This window comes from Mizuhopecten yessoensis, unplaced genomic scaffold (genome assembly GCF_002113885.1).
Source record: "Mizuhopecten yessoensis strain PY_sf001 unplaced genomic scaffold, ASM211388v2 scaffold1501, whole genome shotgun sequence".
In the NCBI taxonomy this organism is placed as follows: domain Eukaryota; kingdom Metazoa; phylum Mollusca; class Bivalvia; order Pectinida; family Pectinidae; genus Mizuhopecten; species Mizuhopecten yessoensis.
The window spans coordinates 81348-104521 of record NW_018404078.1 but is presented as its reverse complement, the minus strand read 5'-3'; the positions used below and the strand labels follow the sequence as shown (position 1 = coordinate 104521).

At 35.8% G+C, this 23174-nt stretch overlaps 2 protein-coding genes across 3 annotated transcripts; one reads left to right on the top strand and one right to left on the bottom strand.

Moving 5' to 3' along the window:
• The first annotated feature begins 363 nt into the window (after nt 1–363).
• Nucleotides 364–4454, top strand: LOC110463232 (ankyrin repeat domain-containing protein 17-like). 2 transcript variants are annotated; one of them, XM_021517675.1, is made up of 4 exons: nt 364–463; nt 2338–2970; nt 3287–3587; nt 3878–4454. In XM_021517675.1, the coding sequence occupies exons 2-4, from the start codon at nt 2371–2373 to the stop codon at nt 4297–4299; spliced, it is 1323 nt and encodes a 440-aa protein (XP_021373350.1). In that variant the 5' UTR covers nt 364–463; nt 2338–2370; the 3' UTR covers nt 4300–4454. The 2 variants fall into 2 exon arrangements, with proteins under 2 accessions (XP_021373350.1, XP_021373342.1); XM_021517667.1 differs by having other exon boundaries at nt 2333–2970.
• Nucleotides 4455–4726: 272 nt separating this feature from the next.
• Nucleotides 4727–23053, bottom strand: LOC110463358 (endothelin-converting enzyme homolog). The gene is made up of 23 exons (XM_021517886.1): nt 22885–23053; nt 22364–22420; nt 21584–21697; nt 21134–21166; nt 20182–20343; nt 19775–19858; nt 19059–19264; nt 18336–18509; nt 16094–16177; nt 15507–15646; nt 14978–15071; nt 14457–14585; nt 13826–13924; nt 12782–12859; nt 12424–12527; nt 11872–11933; nt 11079–11130; nt 10499–10566; nt 8538–8692; nt 7809–7874; nt 7167–7262; nt 6562–6638; nt 4727–6074 (listed from the first exon to the last, which is right to left on the bottom strand). Exons 1-23 carry the CDS (start codon nt 23051–23053, stop codon nt 5975–5977), a joined length of 2403 nt encoding a protein of 800 aa, XP_021373561.1. The 3' UTR covers nt 4727–5974.
• Between the last annotated feature and the right edge of the window lie 121 nt (nt 23054–23174).

Genomic DNA, 23174 nt, shown 5'->3' with positions numbered 1-23174 from the left:
GTATTTGCTCTACCGACCGGATCATGTCTGTGTTGTTTATGTTTTGTTTTTACGGTACATACATACCAATTGATAAAACATCTGTAATGTAATTAACGATATCCATAAATGAATTGAAGATATACATATATTTGTATCTAATTGAACTAAAGTTATGAAAGATATTCGCTATTGTTTGTAACAAATCTCCTAAATTAATAGAGATGCGTCATTTTTGCATTAAAGATAAGTTGGCTAGCAATTTATTTGTATGCATGTATCAGTTATACACATATACTTCCCCATCTTTACACTACACGATGTTTAGACAGACATGGGCGCTCAGATTGAGCTAACGCTATCAACATTCTTGATCAGTGTATGGGTATGTACTGTTCTACATATAGACAGTATATGTGTGCAGTTAGCTGTCGATACATTTTCGTTTTCGCTTCACAAACAATCCCTATTTTCTTCTAGTCACGTAAGTATTGTCTAACATAATATTGTAATTGTTTGCATCGATGCAGATTTCATTTTATATTTTCGATACCGAGTTATTGTTGTTAGCTAGTACATATTTTGTTATTTTGTATTACTTTACATATGTCTAGCTAAGGTATATCTTTGTCACTCGACGACCAGCTCTTTTCACGAACGACGTTTGTCTGTCACTGGTTTACTTCCCAAATATACTGGTGCTCATTTATACAACTGTTAATATGCAAATGTCTGAGTAAATATCTTGTTCAGAGAAATAAAAATCTCGTATCAAAAGGGTAACAAGAGAAAGATAAGATCAGATCGAGGTTCAAACCCACGATTCTACAAAAGAGACACGGTAGTTTAGTAGTAGGACGCCGGGCTCGTGACCGAAGGGTTGCGGGTTCGAGTCACGGCACGGCACTGTGTTGTATCTTTGAGCAAGCTACTTTCCTCCGCTTGTTCCTGTCTACCCAGCTGTAAATGAGTACGTGGTTTGGCAGTACTAGAATTGTTGAATGCTAGCTGTGAGCGCCGAAATGGCAGCACCGACTGTGTGCTCCCCAGGGAATTGAGAACGATATTGGCTTGTTACAACGGCTCTATACCCAAGGATATTAACTTGTGAACCGTTTTGAGACGACCTACTAACCTGGTTGTGATCAAACGGTATGTAAGAGCCTTGAGTTGTTGCTTTTATTATAACAAGTGGCACATAATGCGATATTGTAGTGAAGTGTGATCTTTCCCGAACTTAACATGTAATGCAAATCAACCTATTCAACATGATACGTTTTTCTAGGAACATTTACAACCCTATCAACACGGTACAACCGTTTTTGTTAAATTCTAACTTGATTACTGAGGGTTGCTAAGTTTTAATTTAAAGACATTTTGTTTTCATTTAGACTCTTAAGTTTTTTTGCGTGGTTTTTTGAGTGGCGAGTTACAGCACCAGTGGGGGATCCAGAGTGGTTTTTTGGGCTTCAGGAAACCCCCCCACCCTGAGAAGACACAAAGCAAAAAACAAACATTACACCCCCGCACTAAGAAAGACACAATCAAACAGAAACAAGATGTTTTAAGGAGAATTATGATTAATTGTATTAACCACAAATGTAGATTTGAAAAACAACAACATCAGCGTCATATCTTGAAATCTCTTAATGATATTGCAATATCGTCACCTGAAACTCTATGATAAACTTGGCACATTTCTTTTCAAGTCGTTAACATTCCTTTCAACAGTAGAAATATTCAATCCTCCCCTGTCTACAGATATAACATAGAACAGAGCGTTTACTCGTGCAGAATCCTATGGTGAGGAATTTTAGGGTTTTGACTTGGAGACTAATAAGCTTCAGCTGACGCTAGTGTACCTATAACTAAACACTTGTGTCGGAAATACCAACTTGTGATAAAAACAAAACGTGGATGATGATTTTTATAAAAAATGGAAAAAACGGTTTTGGATTTGATTGTTTGGCATACAATGAATTAATGTGTACATCCAGCAGACCTGCTTGCTGCACACTGACGTTAGAGGTTTCTCCGAGAGAGGGTTATCACTACTATCTGTCTGTGATAGTCATCATACCATGATTTCCACAAATCATGTTTCATTTCTATGATGCTTAAAGACGTCTTCGATATGTCTTGAATTGTGAGTGACCTACATACTATCCCGCAATTAATGAGTGAAATCATGTCCGGGGCCAAATGTGGTGTAGTGAATGCTGACCCTCCGGAGCACACAGTTGCAGCTCTGTTTCTTTTATTATAATGGTTCTTGTGTATTAATAATATGATGATATTTCCTTTTCTATTTCACAAGATTTGCGTTTAATAATACATGTATATTTCATGACAGTGTAGTACTCTATAGGATGACAACATCAATGTAGTTGGATGGCAAATGAAAAGTCCATCAGACGTCGCCGGAGACCACGAGACGAGTACGACTTCTCCGCCGACTTATACAAAGCTGTCGTGGACGATGACCCGGAGCGACTCGCTCGTATCCTTGACAACGGTGCTGACGCGGATCACATGTTTTTTCATGGCATGATCTTTGTGAGCTCCAAGCCTGTACTCGCTTTATGCTGTGAAAAAGGGCGCGAAGCATGCGCCAAGGTATTAATAGAACATGGTGCCGAAGTAAAGCGACCGGATAAGTGGGGTATCACTCCTCTCATGTATTGTATGACTCTCCAGTACCCCGATATCTCACGACTTCTGCTTCAGCGAGACCCGAGCGTCGTCAAATGCCAGGACCATAAGGGAAGGACCCCTCTGCATTTCGCCGTTGAGACAGGAAACATCGAGCTTGTGAAGTTATTGATAACTTCAGGGGCGGATGTGGATGCTCAGGAGAGATTTGGAATGACCCCTCTAATGATTGTTTGCTCATCTGAGTTTGAACATGAAGGAATATTACTGGATTCTCTATTGGGGGCGTCTGTAGATGTCCATAAAATGTCGTTCCGTGAGAACAAGACAGCTTTGCAGGTACATGGTACAATATGCGATTTATAACTGCAGTTATATTGAGTTAAGGTTCTTTTTCAAACTAGTATTCACGCAAAGTGAATTCGCAAAAGGAACAATATCAGATAAACATTAACAGTTTCATTGTTTTGTAATATTTTTCAATGTGTCTGAGAGTGCGGTATATTGATATCTTAAACATATTCTTTGCAGGCATTAGCGAGCAAATAAATAGAATTCAAAGTTTGTGAAATCAGCATGATGTTATTTGTTTATAAGCTGTATAATAATCTAAACCAATATACATTATGCATTGAAATCATACGTTTTGTTTTAGTTCGCTGCGACTGGAAAGCGTTCCCTCCTTATTCGAGGTCTGTTGAACGCAGGATCAGACCCGAACACTGTGGATGTTCATGGGCGAACCCCTCTGACCAACTTACTTAGGGGACATGCACGTGCTAACGAACAGATCGACTCAGAAACCATGTCTGTCATAGAGGATATGTTATTGGCTGGAGTGGACATGAATCTTGACTCCACAGACAATTGTAATCCCGTTTTCATGGCAACACAGTGTTCATGTCCGCTTCTTGTACAGTATTTCCTAGAAAAGGGATGCCGCCCTGGAAAGACATGTAAGCTTTGTCTAACCTAGTCAAATCAAACTTATGATGCAATGCCTTTTCATTTTAGTTTTACATTAAACCTACTCTGTTTTGTTTGTTTTACATAATTTGTGTTTGTAAAAAATTTGGAAGAATACCTACAATATATATATTGTATTTGATTTGAACTACACGTGTTAAACAATTGATTAAACACTATCGTTACGTATTTACGTTGATAAGGAATTCACCATTTGTTTGCTGTATGGTTCTCAAACTCAAAAATAAAGTTGTGTTAAAATAAATTCTTTCTATTTCAGCATTACTTATGGCGGTATCAAAGGGAGACGATTCATCCCTGATAGCGCTGCTGAATTGGGGTTGTGCCGTTAACGTTGAGGGAACGTTGGGGTCGTCACAAGCTCCCACCAGTTCCATGGGTCTAGCTATAGAACTGGGCCACTGGAATATCGTCCACATACTCGCTACTGCTGGCTTCAATCTGCACAGACTCAACTTTATCAGAGGAGACAACAATATTCCGGTATCCTTGCTCAACAATGAAGACATGGTAAATCATCTCATTCATCTGGCGAGTGTGCCGAAAAGTCTTTTTCATATTTCCACACTAATGATTTGGAAAACACTCAAAAGTGATATTGACAAGAAAATCTCACAGCTGCCGTTACCGTTGCGGCTTCAGACTATGATATCTTCAGACACATTCTTATTACTCACATAATCGATGTGTAGGTCTTGATAACGGGTAAATTGTGCGAAGACCTTTCCGCTTCGAATGTGTATTGCATTATGTACGACTGTGAATAGATTCCGTATTTTGTAGTAGTTGACCGTAAATAAACTGCACTTGTCATTATTGTGACATGTTTGGCACAATTTTGCATTATATCATCACTCAACACATCCTTAGTTTGTACGTGCCCTACGTAAATATGCGATCACCAACACTGAGGTATGTTATCAAATTAATGAGGCAATATATATATATATATATATAGTAGATAATAAATCCGCCTGAAGAAGCCCTAGAAGGCAGAAAGGCCTAGCGGACGATCTGGAATTTTTGTTTTTATTCTATATATATATATATAAATATATATATATCCATCGTTATCAATGAAATTAAAGTGCTAACTCTACCAAACCTAGGGCAATACATAGGGCCTCCATTCGAGGTCAACGATTTGTTTGGTACCTACGACAGCATCTTCAATACAACTGATGATGAATATTACCGGGCAGTGTTGACAATAGTTCTACTTCATTTACATGTTTGGGGAAATCGAAGTAGAGCCCAATGTAGTATTATCAAAATAACTTATTTACCGACTCCACTCCTTGAATATTATAGATAGTGCTTTACTACGAAACAATGTCACACGCAACTCGTATTTCTCTGTATTATTCATCTCAACATCGCATTTCCATGTTGAACTGTGATAATACATAACACTGACGCGCCATTGGTTGTTGTAAATACCATTTTAATAATGAGGTTTCATCAGTTACAGTATATGCAAAAAATAGCACGGGATTGTCAAGGGTGACAGTGATCAATAAATTAACAATAACGTAAGGGTGAAAGCAAATGGTTGTAGGATTCTCAACACTGCTTACGTAAAATGTATGAGGTATAAGTAAGCATACTGAAATAAATTATTTTGTAATATTTTAAATCATGTTCGACAGCATACAACATTAAACATTTATACAGATGTTACACGTTACGAAACAGAAAAAATGTACATCTTAAAATAGTTCTAAATCACAGGATCTCTCAATGTACAACAACGCTTTAATTCACGGGACCCAGTATTCATAAATGATAACGTAAAATAATATATATATACCCCGTCTTTTTCGCTTAAATATCCCATATATAATGGGTAAACAGCGAGCGCTTTATAAATAATCCACGTGAAATGGCTTGCATATTAACAGCTTTTTAACAAAACAAAAAAATAACCCCAGATACCGCTACAGACAATTTTATCACATTGTCAATGCAAAAACAAAAATATATTTATTAATGTTAATTTTTCTTTTTATACCAATCATGTTGCCAACAATTTGCTTTAATGATTTTATGCTACATTCCATATCATTCAAGTGAAGTGTAAAAACGATTAACATTGCACTATGTACTGATTTACAATTACATGACTACTGGTAATGCATTCATTCTTAAGCATCTTTAAAATGCGATCGGTGGTTTTAACCTTTAATTTATCATTTATAATAAGTCTTGTCATGTTTCTATGAGTGGAACTATTTTCTATAAAAGGTTCTGCAGCAGTACGGCATCATAATAGCCAGAAACACAAATAAATGAAGTGCCATACGATGGGTTAATGTTTTTACATTGATGACAATCCGATTGTCTATTTAGACGAATATCACCAGACTGCACATTTCTTTGCTGGATTCATAGGAGACCCCACAGGACACGAAAACGCTTTGGAAAAGCTTGGATTGTTTTGCACCACAGTATTTATTCTGCAATAAGAAACAATTATTTAATGTTATTGGATTGACAATAAGGTTTTAAAAAATTCAATTGCAAAGGATCACTCATATGGTTTATTTTTTCAAATTATCGTAATATCCTTACTGCTGCATATATGAATTCCACCAGCATTAATGAAAATGACATAAATGATTGGTAACAAAAAGTTCTTTCCTACTTTGAACCTTGTCTCATTCTTTTGTCTCTGCATTAAGCATTGATCCATACCTATTATTAATATATATACATATATTCATAGATTTGCCGTACCTTCTATTTCGTCAGACTATCACTCCATAACTATTAGTTGCGGCAGGCTTCCAACCCGTAACTGCTCATTGCGCTCGCCCTGGAGCCTAATCTGCTATATTCGTCAAACTTTTAACCCATACCTGCTCTTTGTGTCGGACTTTCAGCCTTCCCTGCTATTTTTGCCCGACTTTTAGCTTTACTTGGGGTTTTTTTATCCTATTTTACCTGTTCTTAGCGTCTGCCCAAATGTCAGTCTGGATTCGTCGTATCGCCTCTTGTGGAGTTGTCTTCCCGCACCAAGTCTTTGTGAAAAAAAAAAAAAATATTAGAGAGTATACGTCATACATCAAATCAAGGTTGAGTGTATTAATTTACTGCTGTATAGGGAATTTACAATTACGCCAAATAAATATGGCTGGCTTTATACACACACATAATATACGTGTAAACGTGCGGCAACATTTGTGGTATTTCAAGACCGACTTTATCAACCAGTGTATGAGTAAACATTTTCCTAGCCGTACATTGTGACGAAACGAAAAAGATATCTTGATCGTTTTCCACGGAAGGATTCGCAAGTCGAAAGGGCGACGATACATATCGAAATTTTGGGGGACATTAAAATGATGATGCATGCATATTATCAAACTTATGATTCTTACATGGAATGAATTTGAAATAATTTATCTAACATCGTGAAGTGAGTGTCAGGATTAGTTCTAATTTGTTTATATGAGTTTCATTACACATTTTTTTCAGAATCTTCAGGGCTCTCACCTAAATCAATTTAATATTATTCGCAGTATTATAGCAGTTTAAATGATACATACGCGTCCATAATTGACGAAAAACAGTTGATCAGGTTCTAAATTAAGTCCCGGAAGTTTCTGTTCCAGTCCATGTTGCTTCGCCCATTGAGTATACGCCTAGTCATCACAATAAAGCTCATTACATCAGTAATTATGACATTAACATGCATGCAATATTTGCTCTTCGATCCAATAACTCTACACTAATGCAGAATTACAATTACTAGAAAATAAAAATAGCTATCATTAACTTATATAACCAGGGCCCATATTCATGAAACCGTTTTTATGGTCAAGTATTGAAGTACTCAAGCAGAATTTCTTGTTCCTGCCAAAAAAACCACCAAAAACCCCCACCTTATTTTGTCAATGATTTAGAAAAAACCTTGAAGAGAAGTATAAACCGAAAACTGTTTTCAATGTTTACATTTGACTTTTTGATCATTTGACATGAATGAAGCGAGTTACAAGAAAGTTGGTTTCAGCACAGAATTCAAGCTTGTGCATGAGAACGGTTTTATGAACACGGGCCCAGGCGTTGAACAACTCGACTTATATTAATAGCACCTTGATCTACAGAACATAATCACATTGTATTGTTTATTACAAAGTTAAGTGAGTATTATCTAGAGCTACAGAATATGACATATTGTGGATAAGTACCGTGAAGCTTTCTTTCAGTCCTCCGTTATCGGCAATGTTTTCTTGTAACGTCAACTTCCCATTTAACTATAAAAGTTAAACAAGATTTGAAAAACAATATCATAGAGGATTTAAAGTTAATGAGGTAAGGAGGTTGTTAGAAACTATAATAATTTTTTAAGAGAAACATCATTAATTAAAATGGTGTTCTCTCTTTTGTTTTGGAATCTCTTTAGTTCCTTATGCGTTTATTTTGTATTAACTAATTTACTTCTTCATATGATTTGCTTAATTTATTTTAAGTATCCATGGACACTCTTGAAAAACAACATGGAGTGTAAGACGTAACCTCTTTAATGTCATGTCAATAAAAATCAGCAAATATTATAAGGTTACGATACATGTTTGAGAATCACTTCACACTCATGGTGTTAGGACGAGTTAAGCACGACAATTTATGTTTTTCTATTTTATTTCGAATCCTGAGCTTGAATGTATGAAAACATAAGCAGGTATGTCGATGATTTAGCTCTTGTTGTCGTCGTAATATGAGATGCTGTTTGGGTAATATAGATACATGAAGGTTTTGATACAGGATATGCAGAAATCATTGAGATAAATGGCGTCGTAAGATCATTCGAATTTGTTGCGGTGATTAAAAAGTAACAAAGAAAATACTCCCTTTCAATAAAACGGGACCCAAATGTGAGCATGTATACCATCATATTGATACAGTGTAACTAAAACTACCTTGCTGTCCTCTGGCAAGGTGGCAGCCGACAGGGCATCCGTAACAGTGAGTCCGTCGTACTGTTTGATGAAACATTCTGCCTTCTGTCCGTACGCGTTCCTTGTATAGTTGGACCACCAGTCCTCGAATTTACCTGTCTTACTATATCTGCTCCCTATGTGAAAGGAATGATAACTATTTATGTTTATTATCAACTAAAAACACAAAAAAGATAGCGATTTGTAACCAATTCACCTTATCTTATCTATGAAATGCGATAGATAGGAACCAGGAACATTTTAAAGTATTAGAGGAACCTCCTTTATATTATTTTATTTTAATTAGCAAAATAAAACAACTCAATTAATTAAGGTGGCTCCACACTTTCGCAATTAACCAGCAAAATTCGTTGAAACTTTCATATAATGGTTATGCAACTATGTAGAGTTAATTTTATGAAAATCTAAACATTCCGATAGTTTGGGGAATTTTTTGGAAAAAATACCAAAAAATTGAATTTTCGCCACTTTTAATATTTCCCGTTTTTTTTTGTGTGTGGCATTGTTCGGAACAATAAAAACAATAAAAAAATGAAAAGAAGCATTAATAATTAATCCTACAAATATTTTATTTATCGCAAAATATGTAACACATGTTACATAAAGTGTTTTTTATTGAATTTGAACGGATAAAAGTGAATATCTACAAGCTAAAAGCAAACAGGACACACAGATCTATACATATAGAGTGGGAAATTGAACAAAATATACACAATGGCTTTATAATTAATTTATTTTACATTATACAATCACTTTGATCCGGGTGAGAGTTATCTTCCTTGAAAAAAATCGGAACTTTTTGCAGAGGGATGACATTTACACAATGACAGTTGTCTCTGTTTACATATAACAAATGACGGAAATAAATCAAAAATATGATATCAAAATTATCAATTTATTGTTCTTTAATGGAACCAAATTACCCTCAGTCATGTACACTTTGGACATCATTCCACAGTCCGCTAACTCACGGTATATTTATAATTACATGTCAGGTACATATGTGACCAGAGGCTATCGCATGGTATGCCGTTCTCACGTGCCCTCACACATGCATTTCATAGGTATCTTGATATTTTACAAAACATTATTTTCACAGAGTAAGTAGACTACATTTGTAAACACGATTTAATCGACAGAGCGAAACTCCCTCAGCTTATGAACTAGTGGAAGCACGTGATATGCACATATGAGGTTGGTACGTCCGCATTCCATGTGTTTCCTATATGTCCTTCTTGAGGTCGTCTGGTCTCATGTCACTGTCTTCCCGTGAGTCTGTTTATGTCAATGAATTGGAAAGCTTTATTCCTGAAGTACGTGTGGTTATACATTTCCCGGTAAAATCTCGATATCGGGTGTTGACATATCATCGGCACGCACGTGTACTATTGTTTACCAGGGGCCTGTTCGTTTATGCGGAACAACCGGTTTGACCGTTTATAAATGTAACAATTCCGGGTATAAATCCTGGCGGACCTACAAATGTGTATGCAAGCCTTGCACGGCTTTCTCAAGGCTCGCCTGAAAGCAGCATCAGATAACTAGGTCCTACCTTATTTAATAAACGAACAACAGTGGTCCGATCGGTTTGACCGTTTAAACGCAAACGGCCCAGGCGTTACTATTATTTGCACTACGATCTTGAATACCCGATACGCAAAACGGAAATGACGAGACGGTGTACATGCACATTTCGATCAAGATAATTGAGTCTGAGCTGTACTTTTTCCGGAAGTACGTCACGAAAATGGACGCTGATGACGATGTGTCGAGCCACCTTAAACTGTCATCTCTTGTACCTTTCTAAATATGTCATTATTTCAATTTTCGAAATGGAAACAGCTGCAAAAAGCAAATCATTACATATAACATATATCCTTGTCACAGTGAAAAAACATGTTTATGTGTTCATTCTCACTTACCAACGTCATCAAATGCATGTGTTATCTTATGTCCGATGATAAATCCGATAGCGCCATAATTTAGATATCTACAATCAAAACATGCGTATTAATGTCTGAGAAGGGCGTGAACTTTAATGCTTAAAAGATTCAAGAATTAAACTTTTAATTGTATAATAAAATAGTTGATTCATTACTCTTTATGAAATGCAATATATTTTTTAACTAATTATGTATTCAAATTGTTCCATTACTCTACATTTTTCGTACATGCATCTATTGTTGGCAGTTTGAAGTATATCAAATTAAGGATTATACATGTTATTAATCGCAGTTTTTAGATAACAACTTTTTATAATATGTAACTTTGTCAGATAAAAATGTGTCACAAAATTCTATAAATTTCTTCATTGATGATCTCCTCCCCCACGAAACCACACGGTGACAGCTGATTGATTTCGATTCAGCAGCCAGACAGTTGCATCAGCGTTTGACCCCGGATGCTGCGGGGACGTGAAAGCCCAGTCACAAAGGATGAACCATGTAGATTCAATACCTATACACTTTCGTCTACTTTCTACATTTCGATGTTGACTCATACCTTGGATAATCTTTATGGAAGTATGGTGATTGCAATACCCCTGCAGGCAACACTGAAACAAATTATTGTATAAATGTAATGGTTCAATTTCAAATTCTTTGGTTAAAAAAACACTTTAAATAACTTGTATTGTACATTTAATTAAGTTATCAATATACTCATAACATCTGTATTTGAAATCATTTCTTATCTGAATGAACATATTTCGCTGTATATATTATTTAACATATGCTACAATAGTGTATACTTATGAACTAACTAATTTACATGATTCTTGTAATACAGGTAGGCAAATGTCGCATTCCTATGACAGGTATGACTTTCGTTTTTCAAATTCACCCTCAAATTCGAAGTCATGGAGGACAAATAAACGCGAAGGTGACTTATTAGCAATATAAAGCAATTGGCATTAAGGGGCAATATTCCGTCTTTGCGTATTGCAGAGTTATCTGCTCTTGGGAGCAGGTATTGATTGTTACGTCACTTGTTTGTGAGAGTAACGTCATCATTTTTTGACAAAACGACGTAATTTTCTCACACAGATCAATGACATAACAATCAATACCTGCTCCGAAGAGAAGATAACTCTGCAATACGCAAAGACAGAATAGACTCGTTTTCCCTTTTCCTCATACAAAATGTACTATGCATACAGTGTACAGGATACTTGTTAAGAGAAGGATACCAATCTCGCTAAAATAACATTTCAAGAAATCAAAACTCAACAGTATTATAGAAAATAAATTGAAAGCAATGTTCGATTGATCAACAGATGGATGACTATCGACATTACCTATTACGTTGTGATCTAATTCATAAAGTATGTCTTTCGCAGCAGGTGGTGGGGATTCCCATCTATAAAATAGAGAGTATTCATTAGACTTATAACAATATCATTTGATACTGATGTTTGTTAAGCACGTGCATGAATACATAATTATTCATTCGGCATAATTGATTCAGAATGGAACATGTCGGAAAAATTGGTGCCATTTCATGATACATCGGTTTAAGAACTTTTACGGTAATTCGAAACTTGTCATCGCGGTTTTGATAAAATTATTTGAACATCAAAGCAGCCTTGTAATCATTGTTGCAAACGTTGTAAGGCCATGCTTTATCTATTTATTGAGGAGCTCAATTTATGAACGCCATACATATTCCGTATTTCCAGCAATAATTAAGGTTTTCAAAATCTAGTTGTGATTTGGTATATCATAAGGTATCTTAGACTAGTCTACCATATCTGAGCCCACGATTTTACAAAGCATCTAAATACAATGTAATTATTCCATCGCATATATATTTTGGTATATTGAGCCATATTATAGACAGTTATACTTACTCTGTTAAGTTACTAGGCATGGCCATATCTCGTAAGTTATCTACCGCCTCGTCTTTCATAATATTTAAATTATTTTGGAAAAATAAATCCGGAGTCACACTAACCTACAAAAAAAGCAAAAATAATAGAAATACACAAATGTCACATCTTTGCTTAAAATGTTCATATGAGTTTTAATTCTGGAGAAATAGTTGTACGTACGTATGAGCAAAACTTCATTTTGTTCTTTTGTGGTCGCTTATTTACAAATGTTTCCAAAACCTAGTGATGAAAAGAAAATGAATAGCACTGTTTGGATAGGTATTTCATAATACTAGATTATCGAGTGAGATGGACTTAGGGAAACTTGTTTACTCACTCTATTGTAACGTTTGTTCAGATAAGCGATGTCTTTTATCTCCTCTGGGTATCCTATCCTGGCCTGCAGAGCGTCTAACTGTAAAGAAACAAACATACTTTTATATAAGATGTCGTCTTATATGAAATTACGGGTGGCTCTTTCATTTCATTTTCGCTTGCTTTAACAAATTGTGAAATTGTGAACCAAATATTAAACCGATTTCGTAATTTTTTCGTCATCTAATTATAAGTTACAAATGTTTCTAGGAAAAGCAATTTGATAATAATAACATCTGCATTGAAATTACGTTTTCGTTGTAGACTTCGCAGCATGCGGTAATTAATGTAAAACTTCCTTCCTTCTATATTTGGAAATTTAGAAATTAAGTTTAGGTAATGAGTGCCTTCAGGTTATAAAATATGTCGATACCACTGTTGGTCAGAATTATGAGAAACCACTTTAGGCATAGAATCATGAGAAACCACTGTAGGCACAGAATTATGAGAAACCACTGTAGGCACAGAATTATGAGAAACCACTGTAGGTACAGAATTATAAGAAACATCGTAGGTACAGAATTAGGAGAAACATCGTAGGTACAGAATTAGGAGAAACATCGTAGGTACAAAATTAGGAGAAACATCGTAGGTACAGAATTAGGAGAAACATCGTAGGTACAGAATTAGGAGAAACGTGTAAAAGGTCTCTTTCCTTTAAGAAGAAAAATGAGAAATGAAAATAGTAAGTAACTCGAAGTAGAACTGTTTGCGTTATTTTACGATGCAAAGATACATACCCCTCAAAATGCAGAATACTATTTGCTTACGGAAAGGATCTTGATGGAGTTTACTTTATTATGTTCATGTCTGGTTTAATATTTTTTTAAATGTGATATTTTGCACACATGATATTCATTTAAATTATTTATATGATTAAATTTACAAATATAAGCTTGGTATCATTATTCTAGTACATTGTATGAAGGTTTATAATATTCATTTAAACTAATAACTTGAGTTCGTGTGTGAAGCCGTGTACAATTAAATGCCATGTCACAACTACCTTCTCTAAAGCAGCAGTTTTGGTGGCTAGGTCCATCCACGACTCTCGTTCTAGCATACTGCGCATCGATGATTTTGTTTTAGCAAACATGTCCAGAACCTGATAATGAACAATAAGTTATTGGACAGTATTGATGCAATCATATACGGTATTACTTAAAATGTGTTTTCTTCAGAAACAAGAATAGTTGTAATTACATGATATGTATTTTTTAACAAATATATGTGTAGGTAAATTTCATACGTATGAAAACAACCTGACAGAAACACATCAATTATTTTGTCGTATATCAATGTGAAAATTATTTAGCTCACTTCAGAAACATATAAAACAATAGGATGATCAAAGAGGAATCGATGTGCCCATTCGTCCGTCGTCTCAAACATCAATATATGTTGATTCTAGACGTTAACAAAAGACCGTCTTCATAACAAAATTCTGCTCATTGTTCATTTTGAAAGCTTACACTGATGTAACAGGATATGTCGAACCCATGATATATATGTGCACAAGGAAATCTAATGAAAATGATATACTAGATTAAACATAGCTTTTACACGTACAAATTATTTACATGTATATACACAACCCTGCGATATGATAGGGTGATATGATATATGCTAAAACATGCCTCCTGTTTTGATGCGGAGTCGAAGTGCTTGTCCACAAACAGACGAGCGACAGCCAGACCAAGAACCTTGTTGGTGGCTTCAACACACTGCTGCCATCGCGGGAGGTCGCCCTTAGCTTCCGGTACCATCTTTATAGTACAAAACGAAGATGGGGTCAAGGGCTATTTTTAATGAGTGCTTAGCAAAATAAGATCATAGATAGTCAAATCATATAAAAGTAAATAACGAGTAAGGGAACGATACCGTCTCATTTTGCTGTCTTTACACCACTGAGGTCAATCTTGTAAATATCTAGTTTAATGTGTTCATATAATGATAAATTGTTTTCTTCTTTAAGACTCATTTCATAAACAGACTCTATTGCCTACACGTTACAAACGAAAATTCTTTGGGTTCAAACATATATAATAAACGCTATAAAATTTAATAAAACACGCTGGTTTCTTCTCATTTAGATGTGCGTGAATCTAATTATCAGTTTTAGAATGGATTGGTTTTAAATCTCATCTGTGACAGTTACCTTTGTATACGACTGATGGAGTTGTCTAATGTTCGCAGGTAATGATAATATCAGACTCTGTACCATCATCCAATTAATGTAATTAGCCGCCACTCTGAAAGTACACGTATTCATCTAATAATTTTCAATATACAAAACGGTATGCGAGGAACTGAAGCAGTTTGATGGAAAACATGTGTAATTCAATTACAATGAAAGCATATCCCGATCAAGAGCATAAGCCATCGGTATTAATGTACCTAAACTATATTTTCACTCTCATATTGTTTTCTTATTTATTGATTGACTTTTGTTATTTATTCATTGACTTATGTCGACGTTCTAAAGTGGTCTTTATGATTATAAGTTAATTTCAATGAAGAAAGGGAAACAATGTTTTACGATAAATACTTAAATTTTAAAAGAAACAAAGATCAATGGTTTGGGCTCTCCTTGTATTTACTTAGTACAGTTTCCATAAATGCTTAAGTGAGTTAGAAGGATGAGGTATTCCATTTGTTAAGCGTACGTCTTTATTAGCAATACTCACCGGGCGGAAGTATTCCGGAGAAGACCGATGACGTCACGAATGTATTCTGGGTTACTAATTAGAACAAGGTCATTGGAGTGGATGGGGATTCGGACTTGATCGCTGCTAAATATGTTGTAGATGTATTGCTTCCAATCCAGCTTTAAATAGTTATTACTTTTGTTATAATGGAAAGCAATGAAAACATTAATGATATTGCTGAAATGTAAATGGTAACACGAGTTGTAGGACACATTGTTTATAAAGAGAATTGTAAGATGTACTGCGACCATTCTAACACGCCCCACGTGTTCCTACGATGAGACATGTTTGTGCTGATGTTTCACTTGCAATGTATATACTACGGCCTGTCCTTAATACTTATTTTAGTTTTGTTCTGGTAAAATGTTTTGCAGTACAAAACAAAGAAAACTTTTCTGATAATAGCAGGGTGATTTTGAAATAATTCGAAAGCAAACCCTTTCCGCTACCATTTTGTTGATTGCCTATGAAATTGATTGATCAACGGTAACATTTCAACTGGTCTTACTTGATATGGATAACGATAAATAAAATGCTCACACATGAACCGTTACAGTATGACCTACCCCAGGGAACGTCTGCATCAGTTGGTCTATTGTCATTCTTCTATCAGGGCTTGGATCCTGGTTTTGGTCTACTTCCTGTGTTAACTTTAATAGTAATTTATACGTTTTAGACAAATCTGAAGTCGGAAACCTAGATATTTCAAAACTAAAGACATTTATATCTATATTCTACGGTATAACTACAATGTGCATTAATAGTTTACAGAATACATGCACTGTCTGTTCTATACCTTAGCCGGCCAATAACAGTATCAGTGTAGAGTACATGCACTGTCTAGTCTATACCTTAGCCGTCAATAACAGTATCGGTGTAGAATACATGCACTGTCTGTTCTATACCTTAGCCGTCAATAACAGTATCGGTATAGAATACATGCACTGTCTATTCTATACCTGAGCCGGCCAATAACAGTATCGGTGTATAATACATGCACTGTCTGAATTATACCTTAGCCGGCCAATAACAGTACCGGTGTAGAATACATGCACTTTCTATTCTATACCTTAGCCGGCCAATAACAGTGTCGGTGTAGAATACATGCACTGTCTATTCGATCCCTTAGCCGGCCAATAACAGTACCGGTGTAGAATACATGCCCTGTCTGTTCTATACCTTAGCCGGTCAATAACAGTATCGGTGTAGAATACAGGTACTGTCTGTTCTATACCTTAACCGGCCAATACCAGTATCGGTGTAGAATACATGCACTGTCTCTTCGATACCTTAGCCGGCCAATAACAGTACCGGTGTAGAATACATGCCCTGTCTGTTCTATACCTTAACCGGCCAATACCAGTATCGGTGTAGAATACATGCACTGTCATCGGTGTAGAATACATGCACTGTCTATTCGATCCCTTAGCCGGCCAATAACAGTACCGGTGTAGAATACATGCCCTGTCTGTTCTATACCTTAGCCGGTCAATAACAGTATCGGTGTAGAATACAGGTACTGTCTGTTCTATACCTTAACCGGCCAATAACAGGATCGGTGTAGAATACATGCACTGTCTGTTTTATACCTTAGCCGGCCAATAACAGTACCGGTGTAGAATACATGCACTTTCTATTCTATACCTTAGCCGGCCAATAACAGTATCGGTGTAGAATACATGCACTGTCTATTCTATACCTCAGCCGGTCAATAACAGTATCGGTGTAGAATACATGTACTGTCTGTTCTATACCTTAACCGGCCAATAACAGTATCGGTGTAGAATACATGCACTGTCTATTCTAGACCTTAGCCGACCAATAACAGTATCGGTGTAGAATACATGCACTGTCTGTTCTATACCTTAGCCGGCCAATAACAGTAGCGGTGTAGAATACATGCACTGTCTCTTATATACCTTAGCCGGCCAATAACAGTATCGGTGTAGAATGTATGCACTGCCTATTCTATACCTTAGCCGGCCAATAACAGTACCGGTGTAGAATACATGCACTGTCTGTTCTATACCTTAGCCGGTCAATAACAGTATCGGTGTAGAATACATGCACTGCCTATTCTATACCTTAGCCGGCCAATAACAGTACCGGTGTAGAATACATGCACTGTCTGTTCTATACCTTAGCCGGCCAATAACAGTACCGGTGTAGAATACATGCACTGTCTATTCTATACCTTAGCCGGCCAATAACAGTATCGGTGTAGAATGCATGCACTGCCTATTCTATACCTTAGCCGGCCAATAACAGTATCGGTGTAGAATACATGCATTGTCTATACAATACCTTAGCCGGCCAATAACAGTATCGGTGTAGAATGCATGTACTGCCTATCTATACCTTAGCCGGCCAATAACAGTATCGGTGTAGATTGCATGCACTGTCTATTCTATACCTTAGCCGGCCAATAGCAGTACCGGTGCATGTTCTACTGTATAGAAATGTCATCAGTTTACGACATGCATATATCTGCATTGTTTGAAACGAATTAATTAATTTGTAGGTTAAAAAACACGCATTTCTACTGTTTACCTTGTTACATTAACATTATTTAATGTATAAAGTAACTATTTATTATTATAAATATATAAAAACATCATACATACATTGTCTACAGTATATATTAGTCATTTACAGTTTACTATCATTATCTACGGGATACCTGCATCATTTATTCACAGAATACATATAGAACTGTATAAAGATACGTAGCCCATTTACAGCACACAAGAGTTAAACAAAACCTAAATAATTACAGCACACAAATATACCAAATAGTTGTATACCTACATTAGCTAGTTTTGTCTCGAAGTTGATCACATCCTTGACATCCTGAGCGGCAGTCAAAGGGTCCGCGCCAAGCGCCTTGACTACCTCAAGCATGTTATTAACGTACGCCGAGTACACCTTGTTGTCCGTTAGATAGTACGTCCGGTCTGGCATACCAAGATGTGGCTGTTCGATCTGAAATACAGTATATGATATTTTATCAACTTTATTATATCATTAATTTTTATAATATTTATTTTGTAGTCTACTTTTTAATATTATATTAAAATTTACCGCGCCAATGGAATGTGCAATTCGTTCTTATATTTGTAACACATGTTTGTCGGATAGTAATTGTCAATTTGAGAATTGTTTTTCTCGACAATAAGTAAAAAGCTTTTGTAGGATAATTTCAAGGGCTTATATGTGTTAAGGGTGACGTAGGGTAGGATATGAAAATGGTCGTATGAAAACCTTTTGATCGCATACTACAGATTACTTATATAAAAGTAAACATCAAGCTTATTGGCAATAATACAAATCGAGTGTAAGTAAAACGTGATTTTCAATATTTGTGGAACTTGAAGTAAATGGGATATTGCGCATGTAGTGCAGATATGGAGCATGCCCGGCAGATATGGAGCATGCCCGGCAGATAAGGAGCATGCCCGGCAGATATGGCGCGTGTCGGGCGGTATGGTGCGCGATCAAAAGTAGTCTGTTCACAATCAGTGTAACGCTTACGTGTATGATGTTTTGTTCGGGAAAGGTTGGGTCGGTCTCAATGGCCATGACAAATATGGGCGTGTCCACGGTATATTTTCTGGCAGTAGACAGCACGCTCTCAAGCTTGAAATGACGGCCTGCCACATTCAATTCCAGCAGCGGCCAACCACCCAAATCGTTTAACAAGGGCTTAATGACTGTCAGACCTAATGTTTCGATCGCATCTACAAAACACATTGTGAGTAACGTTGTTTTGCATCGGATTCAATATTAGATTTTCTGATGAATTTGTGGAAAATAAAATTCGTTGGTAATATATAAAAACCAAAACCTGTTTTTTAATATTTCAATAAAATATAATTAAACATCAGCAGCAAAATATTGAAAAAACGATTGATAGTCTATTGACTTTTTATGTATATTATCTCTCTTCATCATATGAAGCTCATGAATTTCAAGAAGAATTGTACCAGCATTCTATTTGGAATTTCTATAGCGTTGTTTTTGTAAAGTATGGGTAACATAGAATTGGCGCGTGATTCATTTCCAGTTTTGAAATTGTTATCTTATAATGTTATATGTCGTTCATAGTACGAAGTCGTGTTGACGTCACCAAGATACCATATCGCAAACGAAACCATGAAAACAACGCAACCGAAAACCTTGGTCAAGATTAATTTTAGCCACTAATCAATGATTTTCTTGATGTTTATTTTTTATTCAAGTACTCTTACCTTCATTTATACATGACTTGTAGAACGTGATAGCTTTCTGTTCAGCTTGTGTATGCTTCACTTCTACCGACTGGTTTAGTAGCTCTGAAGAATGGAGTTCATTGAACATTATTTTTATTTATTTATTTTTGAACCGGGAGTAGGAACAATTACTAGAAATATTGTGTTCTATCTAGACAAAAAAAAAATATTCTCATTCAAAAGTCTCATTTAGATGCATGCATCACATTTTCTGTATAAACAGATAAGTATTATTTCTGGTATGTGGTTAAATGTTTCCTCACAAAATGGTGTTTTTGTTATCTTACCGGAGGAAGATGTAACATTAAATCGATGTGTGGCTCTAAACAAGGGGGGATAACTATGTTTAATAATTTGTTTTATAGTGTAATATTTAAAAAACTGACTGTGAAGTTTTTCGTCCACACTCTCCATTACGTCCCACTTGATACTCCTGCTGTGCTGGTCGGGCCGGATAGGACTGTTGTCTAGCCAGCCTCCACACGTGTATTGGTAAAAGTCTTCGCACGGATTAGCAGTGAGATCCCGACTCGCTTTTATTTCGGTGGCTGTAACAGGGAGACAATACAACACACATTATTATAATAAATGTAAGACACATGCGTTGTTATACTTATTGTTATAGATACAGTATGCAACAAAAATGAATTACGTTTCACAATACAGCTGTTTTGTCCTTCTAGGACTCAACAGTGATGCTAAGAGGTAAATAGTTGCAAATAAAGGTTTGTCTTACGGTAGCTGCTGTCGTAAAACCTATTCATTGTATGAATTTCAATATAATTTTAGTAGGTCAATTTTAAAATAGAAATAAGAATATATATATTTATTATTTGAACGTAGTCACTATTCAAAAGAGCCGATAGCTCCTGTTTTCAAGTTCATGGAAAACAAACATTCGATTGTTCCTATAAAATTTGGTAACAGATGCAGTATTAAGAAATTAATTACACTACATAATAAAGTAGTTCAGAGAGTCAAAATAGCAATTATAATATTATGAAGCCATTATATAGTTTGTTATTAGACCAGACATCGTTTGTTTAGGTTCCTTAGACACATAGATACAGTTTAGATAACATGTAAGACAAAGTGAACGATGCTATAGTCTTATATTTAGCAGACAACATAATATCATTGGTGGATATACGGAAAGGCCGACAATCATAATACTGTTTGTGTTGACTGAAACTACTAGCTTCAAGGATAAAAAACATTTCATCATTATTTTCTCTTGCCACAAAACAAACATAGCACATATCCTGAACACTTTGATACTTGTACAAACTCATACAACGCTAATTAATTGTGACATATTATTACTTTACACTTGCTTACCTGCGCGGATGCAGTCAGGCGTTACACATATACCTGTAAGTAAATTATGTGAATACATTAACCATTTGAGTGTGATAGCCGAGAGAAAGGTATCGTACATGTCGCCTAGAAACTTAAAGTCAACGTTATGTCCAGTTCAGGTGTGAAGCAAGCGTCTGTCAGAGCGACTATAGTCTTCTCATTTTACTTCAATTGACCTGTAATGAGACACGGGATATACAACTTTGGACTTCTGGTCGTGTATGAACCCCGATGCGTCTTTTAACGTGCGAGAAAAATCAAAACATCTCAGTATTTTCAGCTGTTACCATCAAACCAATGTTTATCGCGATTAAGCCTACACGTTTGATACAGAAACCATAATGGCAATTCAGGTGCTGTTAAAAAGTAAAGTGTGATTGATTCCCCTACCTGTTGTGACCTTGATATTAGTGTGATTGATTCCCCTACCTGTTGTGACCTTGATAGATCCATTGGGTTCAACAAGACCTGGCTGAGAGTTGATCAATTTCCCCGATAACTCCGCAATACTTATAAGCATGTCGTTTTGAAGTCCTGAAGATGCTGTCATTGTAAGTAAAAAATACCAATTTATAGAAACGTTAACGTTTGGCATAAACTGATTATTCCTGATTTCAATAATTATGGTTACCATGTAAACAAGGTCATGATAAGAGCAGAAACCGAGCTGCACTAAATATTTGGGCTGAGGAGAAAGGTGTGTCCCGAAGAAGTTTAGAGTATAATAAATCAGATAGGAAACGAAACTTTTATGAAACATGAATGCAGACTATGTGGAACTGTCAAAGATCAGATATGTATGTATCTATATTTGCGTTTATAATATGTTAACGGAATTCGTCTAGAGTTATGAATATCATTTATTTACCTAGCTAGCTAGAGCAAATGTACACTTCCATGGATCATATAGCCACTATTAGAGGTATTTATATTTTTTTTCTATTTGATAGACATTATGGTATTTGGCGAATGGTCACTCAAGCGTGTTGTCTTTGAAGTGTATCATTGAATTAATATAATTATATCAAGATTTTTCGAACCAGATTAATATCTTGCATGACTATTATACCAGGAACTTCAAATCAATATACAGCTTACAATCTGTATATATTACTGTACTACTGATAAAATATGGAATGTCAACACGTGCCATTTGTGAACCAACGAGTTTACATTTCTGAACTTTGTCATTTACTTTATAAATCCTACCTGGTGATGAACCCCCTTGGACCTTTTCGGATGTTGCAGTTATTGGGAAGTTGAAAGCTGCAATAGGTACGCATAACACATGTAAGTTGCCTATTGAAATTGTGTAATTGTCCTTTTTATTCTGAATTTCATATTATAAACAAAACCCTAACGTTAAAATATAGCAATGCTTAAAACGCTAGCGACCTATCGGCACTAGGTGAGAGTTGAAATGCAGTTACGAGTATTCGATATGAATGACAAAAGCATGAAATATGAAATAAAACTTACAATTAGGCTGTAATGAAGTCTATACATCAGCTAGGCAGCAGTAGTATTTTTTCGTCATCATCTAACTTTTTGTTTTTAAATAAATTAATTGTATTATGTAGGAATGATGTTGGTGTTAACTAAATACCAATATAGTCATTGTGATGCATAGCTTTACCATTACCTTGGTACATATCATGTTAGGATAATCGACGTTATCACAAGATATATTCACTCTTACTATTTTGAAGTCATATGGCAAAGGTGATTACCTTGATTTGCAATGCTACTGTGTGGCAAGATGACTTCAACCGAGGCAGGAGTCCCTCCTGATCCCGAGGACGCTTGACTACCAGACAACACCTGGAAGTCGAGTGGTTGGTTGGACACATGAAGTAGTGTCTGGGCTGGAGGCGCAGGGAGGTTGACACCTGTTTTCATCACAATTCATACTATGGGACCATTCATTAATAAAATATTTCCTCCTCAAATCCATGCCAGATACCGTTTTAATGTAAATGTTAATAATGTAGGTGGTTAAATGTAATACCTATTGTTTATG